Here is a 14,542-nt window from a genome sequence, read left to right on the forward strand (position 1 = left end):
AACTGTTTTGTGTGTGCATTCGTGTGCGTTTGTGTGTGTGTGCATGTGTTAGAGAGAGAGAGAGAGAGATGAGATTTTAAATGTTTGATTGCCTTTGAGAAACAATCTAGATTTGATACCAGGTCACATGAGCTCTGTGCTAAGGCACAACCAATCCCCTTTTTCCCCTCTGGCTGCCTTACAAGAAGACTGGGAGGGTTCGTGAGCCTTCGAACTCAGATTCGGCTGTATTTCACACTGACAGGCAGGTTTTAGATCCCGCATCATTCCAGGTCTCTAGGTGGGGCAGGATGCAATTTTGTTCTCACAAAACATGCAACTTAAAGGAAACACTCTAAAATCAAGCGATACCTTCAATTCCGTCAGGACTTGGAGGAAAAAAAAAAGAATCAAGTGATATCAGACCTTCACAGGCAAAGAAACAAATTCCACAGTGGAAGTAGTTGTATTTCCTGCATTACAGAAAGCTCCAGGAAATTGTGAGCCACAATTCCAGTGTCCTTTGAGACCACTGACATCTCTCTGTCCCTGCCAAGTGGGAGGTTAAAATGAATATTTTACTTCTCCCAGTGGACTGGGGTCCATTTGAACCCAGAGGAATGGAGATTGATTGAGATGGAATGCTTGATTTTTCTTGTTCATGGTTCATATCTTCTGTCTCTAAAGAGATATCACCGAATCCTTGTGGTTTTCTACCCTCTTCTCTTCTCTGGTTATATGTAAATAACTATACACACGAGATGAAAGCAAGGAAACAGGTTAAGGTAAAATACAACCTCCCAAACCCTTCCTCATTGCATCTGGAAACCTGTATCTGTGTTTTTTTAAATGAGTCTAGCATCTTTTCTTGAGCAGAAACATAGTAAAAAGTCTTAGAGGTCAGTGAAACCCTGGACTATAAGAAAAGTAGGGCATAGCAACTTAATATGCTTTGAAAAATCAGTATGAACTCAGGACTTTAAAATGACATATTTTCCAGCCCTGTGACTTCTCAAATGAACCAGCAGCCACAGCAGGGGCACTCACTCACCACCAACTCTCATGTAGATTTACAGGGCCCAAATTTGGGTCTTTGATAATTTTCTCCACTAGAAGGAGCTTGAACTCCTTGGATTGTGGCCATTTCCAAGATATGAGACAGAAAAAAACAAAACAAAACAGAACAAAAATCCCTAAATCGGTCAGGAAATATTATTCTTCCATTGGGAGAAAACAAGGATTCTTAAAAACAAACAAACAAACAAACAAAAAACACATTAGAGGCTGGGCATGGTGGCTTATGTAATCCCAGCACTTCAGGGGACTGAGGTGGGAGGATTTCTTGAGCCCAGGAATTCAAGACCAGCCTGGGCAACATTGTGAGATCTTGTCTCCACAAAAAATACCAAAAAATTAGCTGGGTGTGGCAGTGCATGCCTGTAGTCCCAGCAACTTGGGAGGCTGAGGTGGGAGGATCACTTGAGCCTGGGAAGTTGAGCTGTTATTGGGCCACTGCGTTCCAGCCTGGATGACAGAGCAAGACCGTGTCTCAGTACGTATATATATAGTTTGTCTGCTTTGCCTTTCAGTGCTCGCTTGCTCTCTCTCGCGCTCTCTCTCGCACTCTCTCTCTCTGTCTCTCTCTATATATATGTATTAGAATGAGTGCTGAAAGGGCAAAGGAGACAAATTAAAAGTGTTCTCATTGGCTAAGTTTTGAAAAATTAAGAATCAAAAATGATTATTTGTATTAAGTTCAAAATGACACTCAAAAAAATTAAAATAAAGTGTAAGTAGAAAGGTGGATATAAAACAAGAGAATAATGAAGACAAACAGATTTGTTCAAGTCTTATTAATGAAAGTAATTAGTAAATTAGTAAATAAGTAATTTTTAAAAGTGGGTAGCTTTTTTCAATTAATTATCTGTCTTGCTAAAAGACTATTTTTAAAAGAGAGCATTATATCTATATGACTCTCTTAGGTAGATATAAAATAAATCCATGTGAAAGATTTTACTTAACTCATAATTTTTTTTTTTTTTGCTTGAGACAGAGTCTCACTTTGCCACCCAGGCTGGAGTGCAGTAATGTGATCTTGACTCACTGCAACCTCTGCCTCCCAGGCTCAAGCAATTCTGATGTCTCAGCCTCCTGAATAGTTGGGACTACAGGCGCCGGGCTAATTTTTTTGTATTTTTGGTAGTGACGGGGTTTCACCATGTTGGCCAGGCTGGTCTCGAACTCCTGGCTTCAAGAGATCCACCCTCCTCGGCTGCCCAAAGTGCTGGGATTACAGGAGTGCGCCACCACACCCAGCTAGATTTTACTTAACTCATTGATTAATCAGGGAACCAGTGCTATGTTACTACTTGGTCAAAGGAGAATTTAAAGAATCACCTATATATAAGCAATAAGGAATGCCAAGATAAATTTACAAATAAATGCAAAATGAAATGAATCCATCCACAAGGCAAAAATCAAGTGCATTCCACTTTGGTTTCTTTTCTATGGACAAGAATCCGTTGTACTACTGTCAGTTCACTACAACTTACAGAATTATAAAATAGTTCAAAGACAATTAAACCTAGAAAAGTGTGCTAGACAGGGCAGCCAATTATTTTTTGTTGTCTTTCAAAATCTTTTACAATTTTTCCTGACAGCCTGTTTATGAAGTATAGAAAGGTCTTTATTTCCATGTCTATGTATGGGAAAGAATAAACACAGGGAACATCAAAGAAGTAGATATTGTTTCAAGAAAGAGAACAATTGATCAACACTAGCAGTCAAATGAAATAGCCGGGAAAATGAAGGTTTGACAGTTAATCAGCAGACGTTAATAACCATGCAGGAACATAATGTGTTCCAACAAAATTAAGGAGCCAGATATCCCAGAGGAATAGCTACATAGAGTCAATCCCTTACCACCCAGGAGAAGATATTCCTACATCTTTGCTCTGCAAAGTACTTGCATGATTCAACAGCCAGTAGCATTGGCATCTCTTAATCCAGGCCCTACTCCAGCTTTACTAAACCAGAATATATACGTTAACAAGATTCTCAGGTGATTTGCATGCACCGTGAAGTTTGCAAAACCCTGAACTAGATATGCTACTTATTATTATGAGATATTCATGAGACAGAAGTCTCCCTTTATACCTTCAGGCCAGACCATCATATTAGAGTGGCAGGACTATTGGTTAGGTACAGGCAGACATAGAAAACATGAGATAATTTATCATTTTGTAGAGAGAAACCATGCATTGGAAAATTAAAATCTATAGGAAAGGCAATTGATTAGAAGTAAAAGTGAATTTTAGTTGTAATAGAGGTTTAATTTAAGTTCCAGTAATTTGAAGATGAATTATTTTTGGCTGTGTGATCAGATTCCAAATCTAATGGAGAAACAATCATTTAACCACCCAAATCCTGCAGTGCTGGTGATCAGTATAATATTGCATGAGTGCTTTGTTTCTAGTTTAAGTTGTTTAAAACATTTACAAGAACCTGATATATTAAATTTGTGATTTTAAGTAATTATTTAGCATATAATTAAAGAAGTTTATAATCAGTGTTTGAATGGCTGGGAAATTTTTTTTTTTTTTGGAGATGGAGCTTCACTCTGTTGCCCAGGCTAGAGTGCAGTGGCGTGATCTTGGCTCACTGCAAGCTCCGCCTCCCAGGTTCACACCATCCTCCTGCCTCAGCCTCCCAAGTAGCTGGGACTACAGGCACCCACCACCATGCCTGGCTAATTTTTTTTTTTTTTGTATTTTTAGTAGAGATAGGGTTTCACCGTGTTAGCCAGGATGGTCTCGATCTCCTGACCTTGTGATCCTCCCGCCTTGGCCTCCCAAAGTGCTGGAATTACGGGTGTGAGCCACCGTGCCCGGCCATAGCTGGGAAATTTTAAGTTGTTAGATCTGTTATTTGGCTTATCAGTTGTATGAATAGTATATGAATGTTTACAGTAACCATTTAATATTTAAAGAAATATTAATTGCTTAATGTATCAGTCAGGTTTTTGCTGCAATATTGACATGAAAAACTCCCAAATTACTTATTTTATATTCCTGACCTGCAGGTGGGCTGGGGAGGTTCTCCTTCAGTCTGTGAGTTTAGTATGTTTTACGTGTTTCTATTCTGGGACCAATGGTTACCTAGGGTTATTCTCATGGCAGATGGCAGAAGAGTAAGGGAGGAGAATGGAAATGTGATGGCTAAAAATGGACATGTTCTCTTTTCCACCCACATTCCATTGTCTAAAGCGAGAGATGTGGCCAAGCCCAACATCAAAGGAGTAGAATGACTGGGCATGGTGGCTCCTGCCTGTAATCCCAGCACTTTGGAAGGCCAAGGTGGGAGGATTGCTGGAGCCCAGGAGCTTGAGATCAGCCTGGGCAACATAGGAAGGCTCCATATCTAAAATAAATAAATAAATAAATAATTAGCCAGGCACGACAGCATATGTGTGTACTCCCACTTACTTGGGAGGCTGAGGTGGGAGGATCACTTGAGTTTGGGAGGCTGAGGCTGCAGTGAACTATAATTGAGCCACGCACTCCAGCCTGGGTGACAGAGCAAGACCTTGTCTCAAAAACAAAAACAAAATAATCCAAAGGAATAGAATGCTTTACCTACAGTGAACCATGCAAAGATGGGGAGGGAAAGAATTGTGAGTAAATAATGTAATCTCCCACTCTTAATAAATCTATGAGATTAAAATAGTAGATATATAAGTGCAAATAGTTGTGATCATTCTTCATGCACAAAAGCCTCACATAAATGACTTTATAGCAAAGTTCTGAGTTATGAAAGAATCTTTTGTTTTTGGGGTCAAATGCAATGTAATGTGAACTTATTATTTATTTGAGTGTTTTTGCAGCAGGGTTGCAAAATTACTTGTGACACAGAAATTTAGAAGTGTTTTAATTTCTTTATTTTGTTTAGAGCTTATTTAGTCTCGTGACCTGGTAGGTGGTGGGAAAGAAAAACAAAACCAAAAAACACAAATTAATCTGGTTTAAAATGTATTCTGATCCAGTCATTTAAACCACCCCTTATGTAATTCTCAGGTTCTCAGACTTCTCCCATTCTCACCCCTTCATTGCCTTCCTACCTGGAAGTACGTGGGGGAGGGGTATAGTTTATTGTATTCTTATGATATAGGGGGGGAAGAGGAGTCTCTATGGCCTTAATCTTGGTTCTTGAGTGTGCATTGATTAGTGCCTATTGAAGTTCACCCAAGTTTTGGCATTAGACTTCAATGGCTGCTAAAGTTGTCTATTTTTTTCCTGGTTTAGTCAAGGCCTAGTCACCCTTCCTTGTTGGCTTGGACTACCCTCAGCTCTCTCTGGCTTCAGACCTTTCTGAATCTCTCCCTTATCCAGCCCCCAGTCAGGCTGTTCATCCTGAAGACTTGTACTGTGGGATCATCTATCCCGGTGCCACAGCAGGCCCCATGGCAGGCTTGTGGCTTTCAACTCCGTGTCCATGTCACATAGGTACCAATGGAGGCTTTGGAGTGCACATTAGGATCTCTCTCTCTGTTTCTCTCTCTCAAGGACCTTAGCACTCCAGTCTCCTAATCATGCCAGGAAATCTCGAGGTGAAGACACTTGGCAGAACTGACCTGGAATCTCAAAAGGCAAAATGATCACCTTGGAGCACAAGTTTCTCACCATCCACCTTTCCCTTCCCCTGTTTCCTGTTTTCCTTCTTGCCATTCCCTGGACAACAAGAGGAAGGTTTTCTTTTGCTTCTCTTCTATCACATCCTGTTTCTGTCACAGAGTGGGAAGTTTCTTGGCAAAATGTCACAGGCAAAAGAGAAAATCTGTATGATTTGGATTGCCAAGTCTGGCTCCTAACATGCGAAGTAGGAGTCAAAGAGATGTGGAAAAATCTTTTCTTTCACCATAACAGTTGTCTCATTACAAAATCCTACTTTACATGCCAGAAGCTGACTATTGCCTCTTTCATTCCTAATTGCTACCCTCCCCCCGAATCACACAGACAGATGCTTTGAACTCTTTAAAGGGAAGATCGTGACTAGGAAAAACAAAAGAGAAAAGCATGTGATTTTTTCAAAACACTGCTGCTGTTACACCGACACTTTACATTTGTCAGGGCACGAGTTGAATAGCATTTCAGAAAATCAGATTTGTTTCCATCTTTAGATCAATAACCTTCTTAACGCAACATGGTGGAGAGTAATCTGAGACATACCTGACAGCCATGGAGTTTATGTTTTTGTGTATTTTGGGGGGTTGTTGGGCAGCCAGGGGTGATGAGAATTATCCAAGAATAGGAAAGAGAAATAAATTTGTCATCATCAAATTACCTATCATTACGGGCTAAGCAATAGGAATCCTTGTCCTGTTTATCATCCACCCTTCGTTGCTGATCAAAAGATTTGCGTTGTCATGATCCCCGTGTCATCTGTGGTGAGACCATAGGATATACAGCTTTAGGACAATAAGTTGCCACTCTGGCATTCAGCCTCTCAGAAGGAAATACATCTCTTCTACCAGTCATCTGGGAAGATTAGGATCTTGATTAAGAGTACTGTTCTAATCAGAGCCGTAATTCACAGTGTTAATGCTACTCGCTCTTCAGTGCTTTCACGAAATGGAAACCATGTCATACACATCATTCAGCTTATAAAATCCTACCCAGAGTAGAGTTTTGTAGAGTTTTCTATAGGAGGTTTCAAACCAATCTCTACCTCCATCAGGACTTGCCAAAATCTGGAAGATCAGCTGATTTGTCCAATGAGAGGGAAAGGTCATACGTACTGCTTCTATTGTTACTGTCCTGGCACCTGGGGTTGGCAGATATACCTTGATAACAAAACACTTTGATAGCATCATGCCTTGTGGAGTGATACTCTGAGAGTTACAGCCTTTTTCGTGGAAGATAGTGTTTTTTCATCTCTCTCCCTGGACCTTTAAAGTCTTTTTAAAACTCAGAATCACATTGATATAAACTTTATGCGACAATTCAGACTCAGATTAATTATCCAGTCAAGAGGAGAGCTGCAGATATTTTAGAACCATTCTAGGCAAAGACAGAAACAGCATTTTAGAGACTGCTTCTGTATTACTCACTACTCTCAGCAATATTAGCCTAATTGGCATGAACATGAGGCCAGTGAGACTAAGGTTGTGTGTTCACACCTCCAGAACGCAGTCATCTCGATGCCGTTTCTTGACCTTATATGAGTATCTCAACCCTAATGAGCTGCCCTTGGTCACAAGGGAAGCAAACAAGTGACTGAAGTGATGTCTCACGCTCAGGTCTTACTGATCTCTTAGATCCTTAATCATCCTATGAACCTAGGAGACCCTAATTGTATCATGGCTTCAGGGTCTCAAGATTTTCCATTTTTGCTGCAAAACTTGTCAGATTCAGTCACTGATTACAGGTCTCCAAGGTTAAATATGTTGTTATATCTTTTTTTTTTTTTTTTTTGATGGAGTCTCACTCCGTCGCCCAGGCTTGAGTGCAGTGGTGCGATCTCGCTCACTGCAACCTCTGCCTCCCAGGTTCAAGCGATTCTCCTGCCTCAGCCTCCCAAGTAGTTGGGACTACAGGTGCGTGCCACTACGCCTGGCTAATTTTTTTGTATTTTTAGTAGAGACGGGGTTTCACCTTGTTAGCCAGGATTGTCTGAATCTCCTGACCTCGTGATCTGCCACCCTCGGCCTCCCAAAGTGCTGGGATTACAGGCATGAGCCACCGCGCCCAGCCAATATTTTGTTATATCTGAACTGAGGTCCCTACTGGTTCTTGATTCCAGGCACCACATTTAGATGGATTCCAAGATTCCTCAGGCCCCAGGAGGAGCCTCAAGAAAATTTAATATTTTTAATATATAAAACAGTGATCTTCCTCAACTGGATGGGGGGTGGGCACTGTTTTTGAAAGAGCCATTTAAGAATCTGTGAGAGAAAGCCAGCCACAGTGGCTCATGTCTGTAATCCCAGCACTTTGGGAGGCTGAGGCAGGAGGATCGCAAGGGCCCAGGAGTTGGAGGTTGCAGTGAGCCATAATTGTGCCACTGTACTCCAGCCTGGGCAGCAGAGTGAGACCCTGTCTCTAAAAAAAAGAAAGAAAAATCTCCAAAAGGAGGCATTAATTTTAAAACATTACTTAATACTATAATGTACTTTGGGAATAGGATATTAAATGAACTTTTCCTGTTATCTCAGAGTTTTGGCAGAGGCTTCAAAGGGCAAAAATAATACAATAGATATCAGCTATTCTCACATCCTAAAGAAAAGGCTGGCCTCCTTGGGCTGGCCACATTTTTCTGCTGTCATCTGCCCATGACCCACTCCCAGGTTATCTCAGAGGATGGGGAACATTCAAGTTTCAAGAGATTTGGAAAGAGGGGCAGTGTATTAGTCCATTCTCGCATTGCTATAAATAACTACCTGAGACTGGGTAATTTATTAAAAAAAGAGGTTTAATTGACTCAAAGTTCCACAGGCTGTACAGGAAGCATAGTGGGGGTCGGGGGTGGGTGCTCAGGAAACTCAAAATCATGACAGAAGACGAAGGGGAAGCAAGCATGTCTTACATGACGAGAAAAGGAAAAAGAAGGCACAGAGGAAGGTGCCACACACTTGTGAACAACCAGGTCTCATGAGAACTCACTCACTATCATAAGAACAGCAAGGGGGAAAATCTGCCCCCATGATCCAATCACTTCCCACCAGGCCCCTCCTCCAACACTGGAAATCACAAATGGAAGTGAGATTTGGGTTGGGACACAAACCCAAACCATATTAGGCAGGTTGCTGTGCATTTCTTCTCCTTCCCTCCAAGGAAGCAGAATTCAGAGGGGAGAGACTTCACTTACTTAAAATTTATCTAAAGCCAGTGAAATAGGCTGCAATGGAGCCATTTGGAGAACTTGAGTTGGAGGGACACAAAGACTGACACTTGACACACACCCAGGAAGTCTGAAATTGAGAGGTTGTGTCCAGGTCTGACTGAGTAGAAAGCACTTCAGCAGGTCAAGAACACAGGCATATTTCCCCTAGGCCAGGGTCAATCTGACTAAACCTGGGCATGGGTTGTATCATTGTCTTGAAATGGGCCATGCCCAGGACGGCCTCCTGATAAAGATGAGGCAACTGCAGCAGGAAGAAGCTGCAGGTGCACCTTCAGACACAGAGTGGAGGCAGGGCAGCCTGAGGGGTCAGAGACAGGAAGGTGGACAGGCAAGGGGTAGGGCTTCACCCATGATCCCAAAAGTGGTATCCCAGAGAGAAGGAATACATATTTGGGAACTAGCACACCAAGGCAACTGTAGTGGTCAAGTGGGATTGCTCTGTCCTTATGCTGCTTCTCTCTTGCCCCAAACCTGTAAGGGGTTCTGACTGTGGCCAGCAGATGCGGGAAAGGATTGCTGGAGACAGAGAGAAGAAACTGATGCAGCACCCCTCTAAATCCACCTAAGCAGAAAGGAGGGGAGATGTTTTCAACTGCATCAGAGTTTAGAATTTTGATATTTCACTGAACTAAATTATTTGAGACCTGACAAAAGAAAATATTCCTCTATTACCACAGAATGGCACCTACTTTTCCCTTTTTCATCCTAATGCATGAGTGAGTTTTGGATATATGACAACATAATGTTAACATGAGCCCAGTTAAATTATGTATTTCTTATTTCTCCATACTCTTTTCATAGAGAGCTTTAAAAACTCTCCTAACTCCAATCATCAATGATTTTTATTATAAAACCTAATGGATGGTGCTTTAATTAGGAAGATTTTGGTTGCAAGTAACAGAATACCCGACTAAATTTGGCTTAAACAGTAGAGGTCTATTATCTTACATTAAAAAGAAGTATAGGTGTGGGAGGTTCCAGAAGAGTTAATGATGCTTGAGCTGCTGGCCAGCTATGCTGAAATTCTCCTGACTTCTCCTCATGGCAACAAGATAGTTGCCACCACTGTAAACATTATACCTTCAATCTGACAACACCAGCAAAAGGAAAGGATTTTCTTTTCATATGACTCTCTATTTAATCAGGGGAAAAAAAATCTGGCTGGGTGCGGTGGCTCATGCCTATAATCCCAGCACTTTGGGAGGCTGAGGCGGGCAGATCACAAGGTCAGGAGTTCGAGACCAATCTGGCCAACATAGCGAAATCCCATCTCTACTAAAAATACAAAAAATTAGCTGGGTGTGGTGGTGTGCTCCTGTAGTCCCAGCTATTCAGGAGGCTGAGGCAGGAGAATTGCATGAACCTGGGAGGTGGAGGTTGCAGTGAACTGAGACGCACCATTGCACTCCAGCCCAGGCGACAGTGTGAGACTCCATTAAAAAAAAACAAAACAAACAACAACAACAAAAAAACAAAAAACTATTTCACTGCCTTCAGCAGATTTTGCCTTGTAATTAATTCACCTTCATTCAGTCACATTCTCATCCTTAAATCAATGACTAGTAAAGGGAAATGAGAATACGGTGATTGGCTTAGACCAATTATGATTCATTCCCAGAGGCAGAATCTACCTTTCTCAGCATATTGCTGCCTGGTACTTGAACAAATTTGACAGTCTAATAGCCATGGAGAAGGGAGGAATGGCAGTTGCACTCACAATGTCTGCTACAGAAGTCTGTGCCAAAGGCTCCTAACAGTGGAACTGTGTGGGCTGGGCTGCAGTGCTGAGTCACTGTGCTTATGTGTTGAAGATCCTCCTTGATAACAAATGCCTCTGTCATCCCTGCCCCAAGGCCTAATGTGAAAAGTTGGGTTAGAGTTTTTGACTTTTTTTTGTTTGAGACGGAGTTTTGCTCTTGTTACCCAGGCTGGCGTGCAATGGCGTTATCTCTGCTCACTGCAACCTCCGCCTCCCGGGTTCAAGCGATTCTCCTGCCTCAGCCTCCCGAGTAGCTGGGATTACAGGCATGAGCCACTACACCTGGCTAATTTTGTATTTTTAGTAGAGGTGGGGTTTCTCCATGTTGGTCAGGCTGGTCTCGAACTCCCAACCTCAGGTGATCCATCCACCTCAGCCTCCCAAAGTGCTGGGATTACAGCCGTGAGCCACCATGCCCAGCCCGAGTTTTTGACTTTTTAATTGTGAAAAATAACTACCATTCTTTGGTACACGGTGTTTTAATATAAAGCATATTATTGTTCCATATTATTTCTACTTTGCTTCAAGTATATTTGAAGAAAGAATAATATGTTATCTTTCATAGGACTAGAAATGTGAGTACCTCCCTTTGAAAATAGTGCACAAATACATAACCAAAAATGGTAAGCACTCTTATCATCATGTTTTATGTTCTTGGTGTAATAGTAACACAGTTATATATAATAATAATAATAATGATGATGATGATGATAGTGATATCCACCACTTGTTGAATGGTGCCAGCCACTGGGCTGAGAATATTTATACACACACACACACACACACATTTTTTTTCCAGTTCTCATAATGCTTTTTATTTTTTTAACTTTTATTTTAGGTTTGTGGGTATGTATGAAAGTTTGTTACATAGATAAATGTGTGTCGTGGGGGTTTGTTATACTTATTATTTTGTCACCCAGGTATTAAGCTTAGTACCCAATAGTTACCTTTTCTGCTGCTCTCCCTCCTCCCACCCTCCACCCTCAAGTTGTTTCCTTCTTTGTGTTCACAAGATATTATCATTTAGCTCCTACTTACAAATGAGAGCAGGTGGTATTTGGTTTTCTGTTCCTGTGTTAGTTTGCTAAGAATGATAGCCTACAGTTCTGTCCATGGTCCTGCAAAAGACATGCTCTCATTCTTTTTTTATGGCTCTGTAGTATTCCATGGTATATATGTACCACATTTTCTCTATCTAATCTGTCATTGATGGGCATTTAGGTTGATTCTTTGCTATTGTGAATAGTGCTGCAATTCACATGCATGTGCCTTTATGGTAGAATAATTTATATTCCTCTGGGATATACCCAGTAGTGGGATTGCTGGGTTGAGTATACTTATATATTTTTAAACCTGCATGCATAATGAATGAGATAGGATTGACTCTCACCATTTTACAGATGGGAGAATTAAGAAAGAGCTGGCAAGAGCATTGGCTTATGCTGGTAATCCCAGCACTTTAGGAGACTGAGGCTGAAGGATTGCTTGAGGCCAGGAGTTTGAGACCAGCCTGGACAACATAGTAAGACCCCGCCTCTCTATATAAAAAAAATAGCTAGAGAGCTAATAGAAGTTGCCCAGTGTTACACAGCTGGGAGCTGTACTTTGAATCCTGCTGATGCCAGGCGAGCCAACTGAATGACTGTGGTGTCCTGTTCTCACTGGGCTTATGATCTCACCTGCTACAGATGAAGAGCCACAAGAGAAAGGGGAATGGGAAGAGAGATGTTTGCTAATGGCTGAAATTGATAACCATGGGGGCAGAGTTCAAAATTCATTTCTCAGAAGACAAATCTTGAGTTGTAGTTTTAGAGAAGCATAACTGTATTGGCAAGGCTGCCTGAGGTCAAATCCCAGCTTGACCACTTACTAGCTGCATGACCTTGGCCAAATTATTTCAGCTGTCCCTGCCTTAGTATCTTCATGTGTAAACCGGGAATAATAATAGTACCTCTATCACAGAGCTACTGTAAAGATGGAGTTAATGGATAAAGCACCTAAAACAATTGCTGACACTTAATGGGTCATTGAGAGGATGTGGAAATAATGTGAGCTTCAAGTCAGATGGGGTTGGGTTTGAATGCTGACTCTGCTACTTGCTGTGTGACCTGGGTGAAAATGCCAGGCTCCATATGAACTTTAAAGTAGTTTTTTCCAATTCTGTGAAGAAAGTCATTGGTAGCTTGATGGGGATGGCATTGAATCTATAAATTACCTTGGGCAGTATGGCCATTTTCACGATATTGATTCTTCCAACCCATGAGCATGGAATGTTCTTCCATTTGTTTGTATCCTCTTTTATTTCATTGAGCAGTGTTGTGTAGTTCTCCTTGAAGAGGTCCTTCACATCCCTTGTAAGTTGGATTCCTAGGTATTTTATTCTCTTTGAAGCAATTGTGAATGGGAGTTCACTCATGATTTGGCTCTCTGCTTGTCTGTGATTGGTGTACAAGAATGCTTGTGATTTTTGTACATTGATTTTGTATCCTGAGACTTTGCTGAAGTTGCTAATCAGCTTAAGGAGATTTTGGGCTGAGATGATGGGGTTTTCTAGATATACAATCATGTCATCTGCAAACAGGGACAATTTGACTTCCTCTTTTCCTAATTGAATACCCTTTATTTCCTTCTCCTGCCTGATTGCTCTGGCCAGAACTTCCAGCACTATGTTGAATAGGAGTGGTGAGAGAGGGCATCCCTGTCTTGTGCCAGTTTTCAAAGGGAATGCTTCCAGTTTTTGCCCATTCAGTATGATATTGGCTGTGGGTTTGTCATAGATAGCTCTTATATGGAACCAAAAAAGAGCCCGCATCACCAAGTCAATCCTAAGCCAAAAGAACAAAGCTGGAGGCATCACGCTACCTGACTTCAAACTATACTACAAGGCTACAGTAACCAAAACAGCATAGTACTGGTACCACAACAGAGACATAGATCAATAGAACAGAACAGAGTCCTCAGAAATGATGCCGCATATCTACAACTATCTGATCTTTGACAAACCTGACAAAAACAAGAAATGGGGAAAGGATTCCCTATTTAATAAATGGTGCTGGGAAAACTGGCTAGCCATATGGAGAAAGCTGAAACTGGATCCCTTCCGTATACCTTATACAAAAATTAATTCAAGATGGATTAAAGACTTAAATGTTAGACCTAAAACTATTAAAATCCTACAAGAAAACCTAGGCAATACTATTCAGGACATAGGCGTGGGCAAGGACTCCATGTCTAAAACACCAAAAGCAATGGCAACAAAAGGGTGGGAATATCCTGCCCTCATGTTCATCTTCCCACAACGTTCCACTTTCACCCAGTCTCGCAAGCCCCGCCTCCCCCCGCAGGCAGGCCTCCAGGATCTGCAGGTCAGACCTCCAGAAGACCTTGTTCATGGCATTCCTCTTGTTGGGCCGGTTGAGCTGGACATGCAGAACATGTTTCTGCGCCGACGTCACACGAAGGGACTCATAGCTGTGATCTGGGGCTTCACCGAGGGCTACTCCGGAAGCCTCCTCCTGTGCAGAGGAGCCAGTGAGGCGAAGGGTAATACTGAGTCCCGGGTAGTTGGAGGCTGTCAGTCCCGGGGAGAAAGGAAGAGCCTTTGATGACCCCAGACTGCAAGACCCAGGCCTATAGAATTAGGGAGTCCTTCAAAAGGGAGCACACGTACCCCTGAATTTAGGGGACTCGGGCCCTTCGTAACCCCGGATAGGCCTCCCCGTCCTACATCTGCTATAACAGCACGACAGCGCGACGCACCCCCCATAAGTCAAGAGGTGACTCACGTCGGGTCAGTAGGTCGCGGAGTCCGCGAGAAGCCACTATCCCCGCCGCCATCACCGCCGCCTTCGCCTACTGCGTTGGGACGGAGTAACCTGCCAGTTAGCGGAGGGGGCGGGCACAAAA

At 42.2% G+C, this 14,542-nt stretch overlaps 1 protein-coding gene across 1 annotated transcript in view; it reads right to left on the reverse strand.

Moving 5' to 3' along the window:
- LOC101176488 (delta(3,5)-Delta(2,4)-dienoyl-CoA isomerase, mitochondrial) overlaps nucleotides 1-14,542 on the reverse strand; it is a 46,835-nt gene extending 32,293 nt beyond the window's left edge. Inside the window, exons 1-2 of the mRNA XM_030795624.1 lie at nucleotides 14,422-14,542; nucleotides 13,877-14,216 (exon numbers count right to left, since the gene is read on the reverse strand). Coding sequence (XP_030651484.1) covers nucleotides 13,877-14,216; nucleotides 14,422-14,473 — 392 coding nt within the window. The 5' untranslated portion in view covers nucleotides 14,474-14,542. The remainder of the gene's footprint in view (nucleotides 1-13,876; nucleotides 14,217-14,421) is intronic.

This window comes from Nomascus leucogenys, chromosome 17 (genome assembly GCF_006542625.1).
Source record: "Nomascus leucogenys isolate Asia chromosome 17, Asia_NLE_v1, whole genome shotgun sequence".
Classification (NCBI taxonomy): domain Eukaryota; kingdom Metazoa; phylum Chordata; class Mammalia; order Primates; family Hylobatidae; genus Nomascus; species Nomascus leucogenys.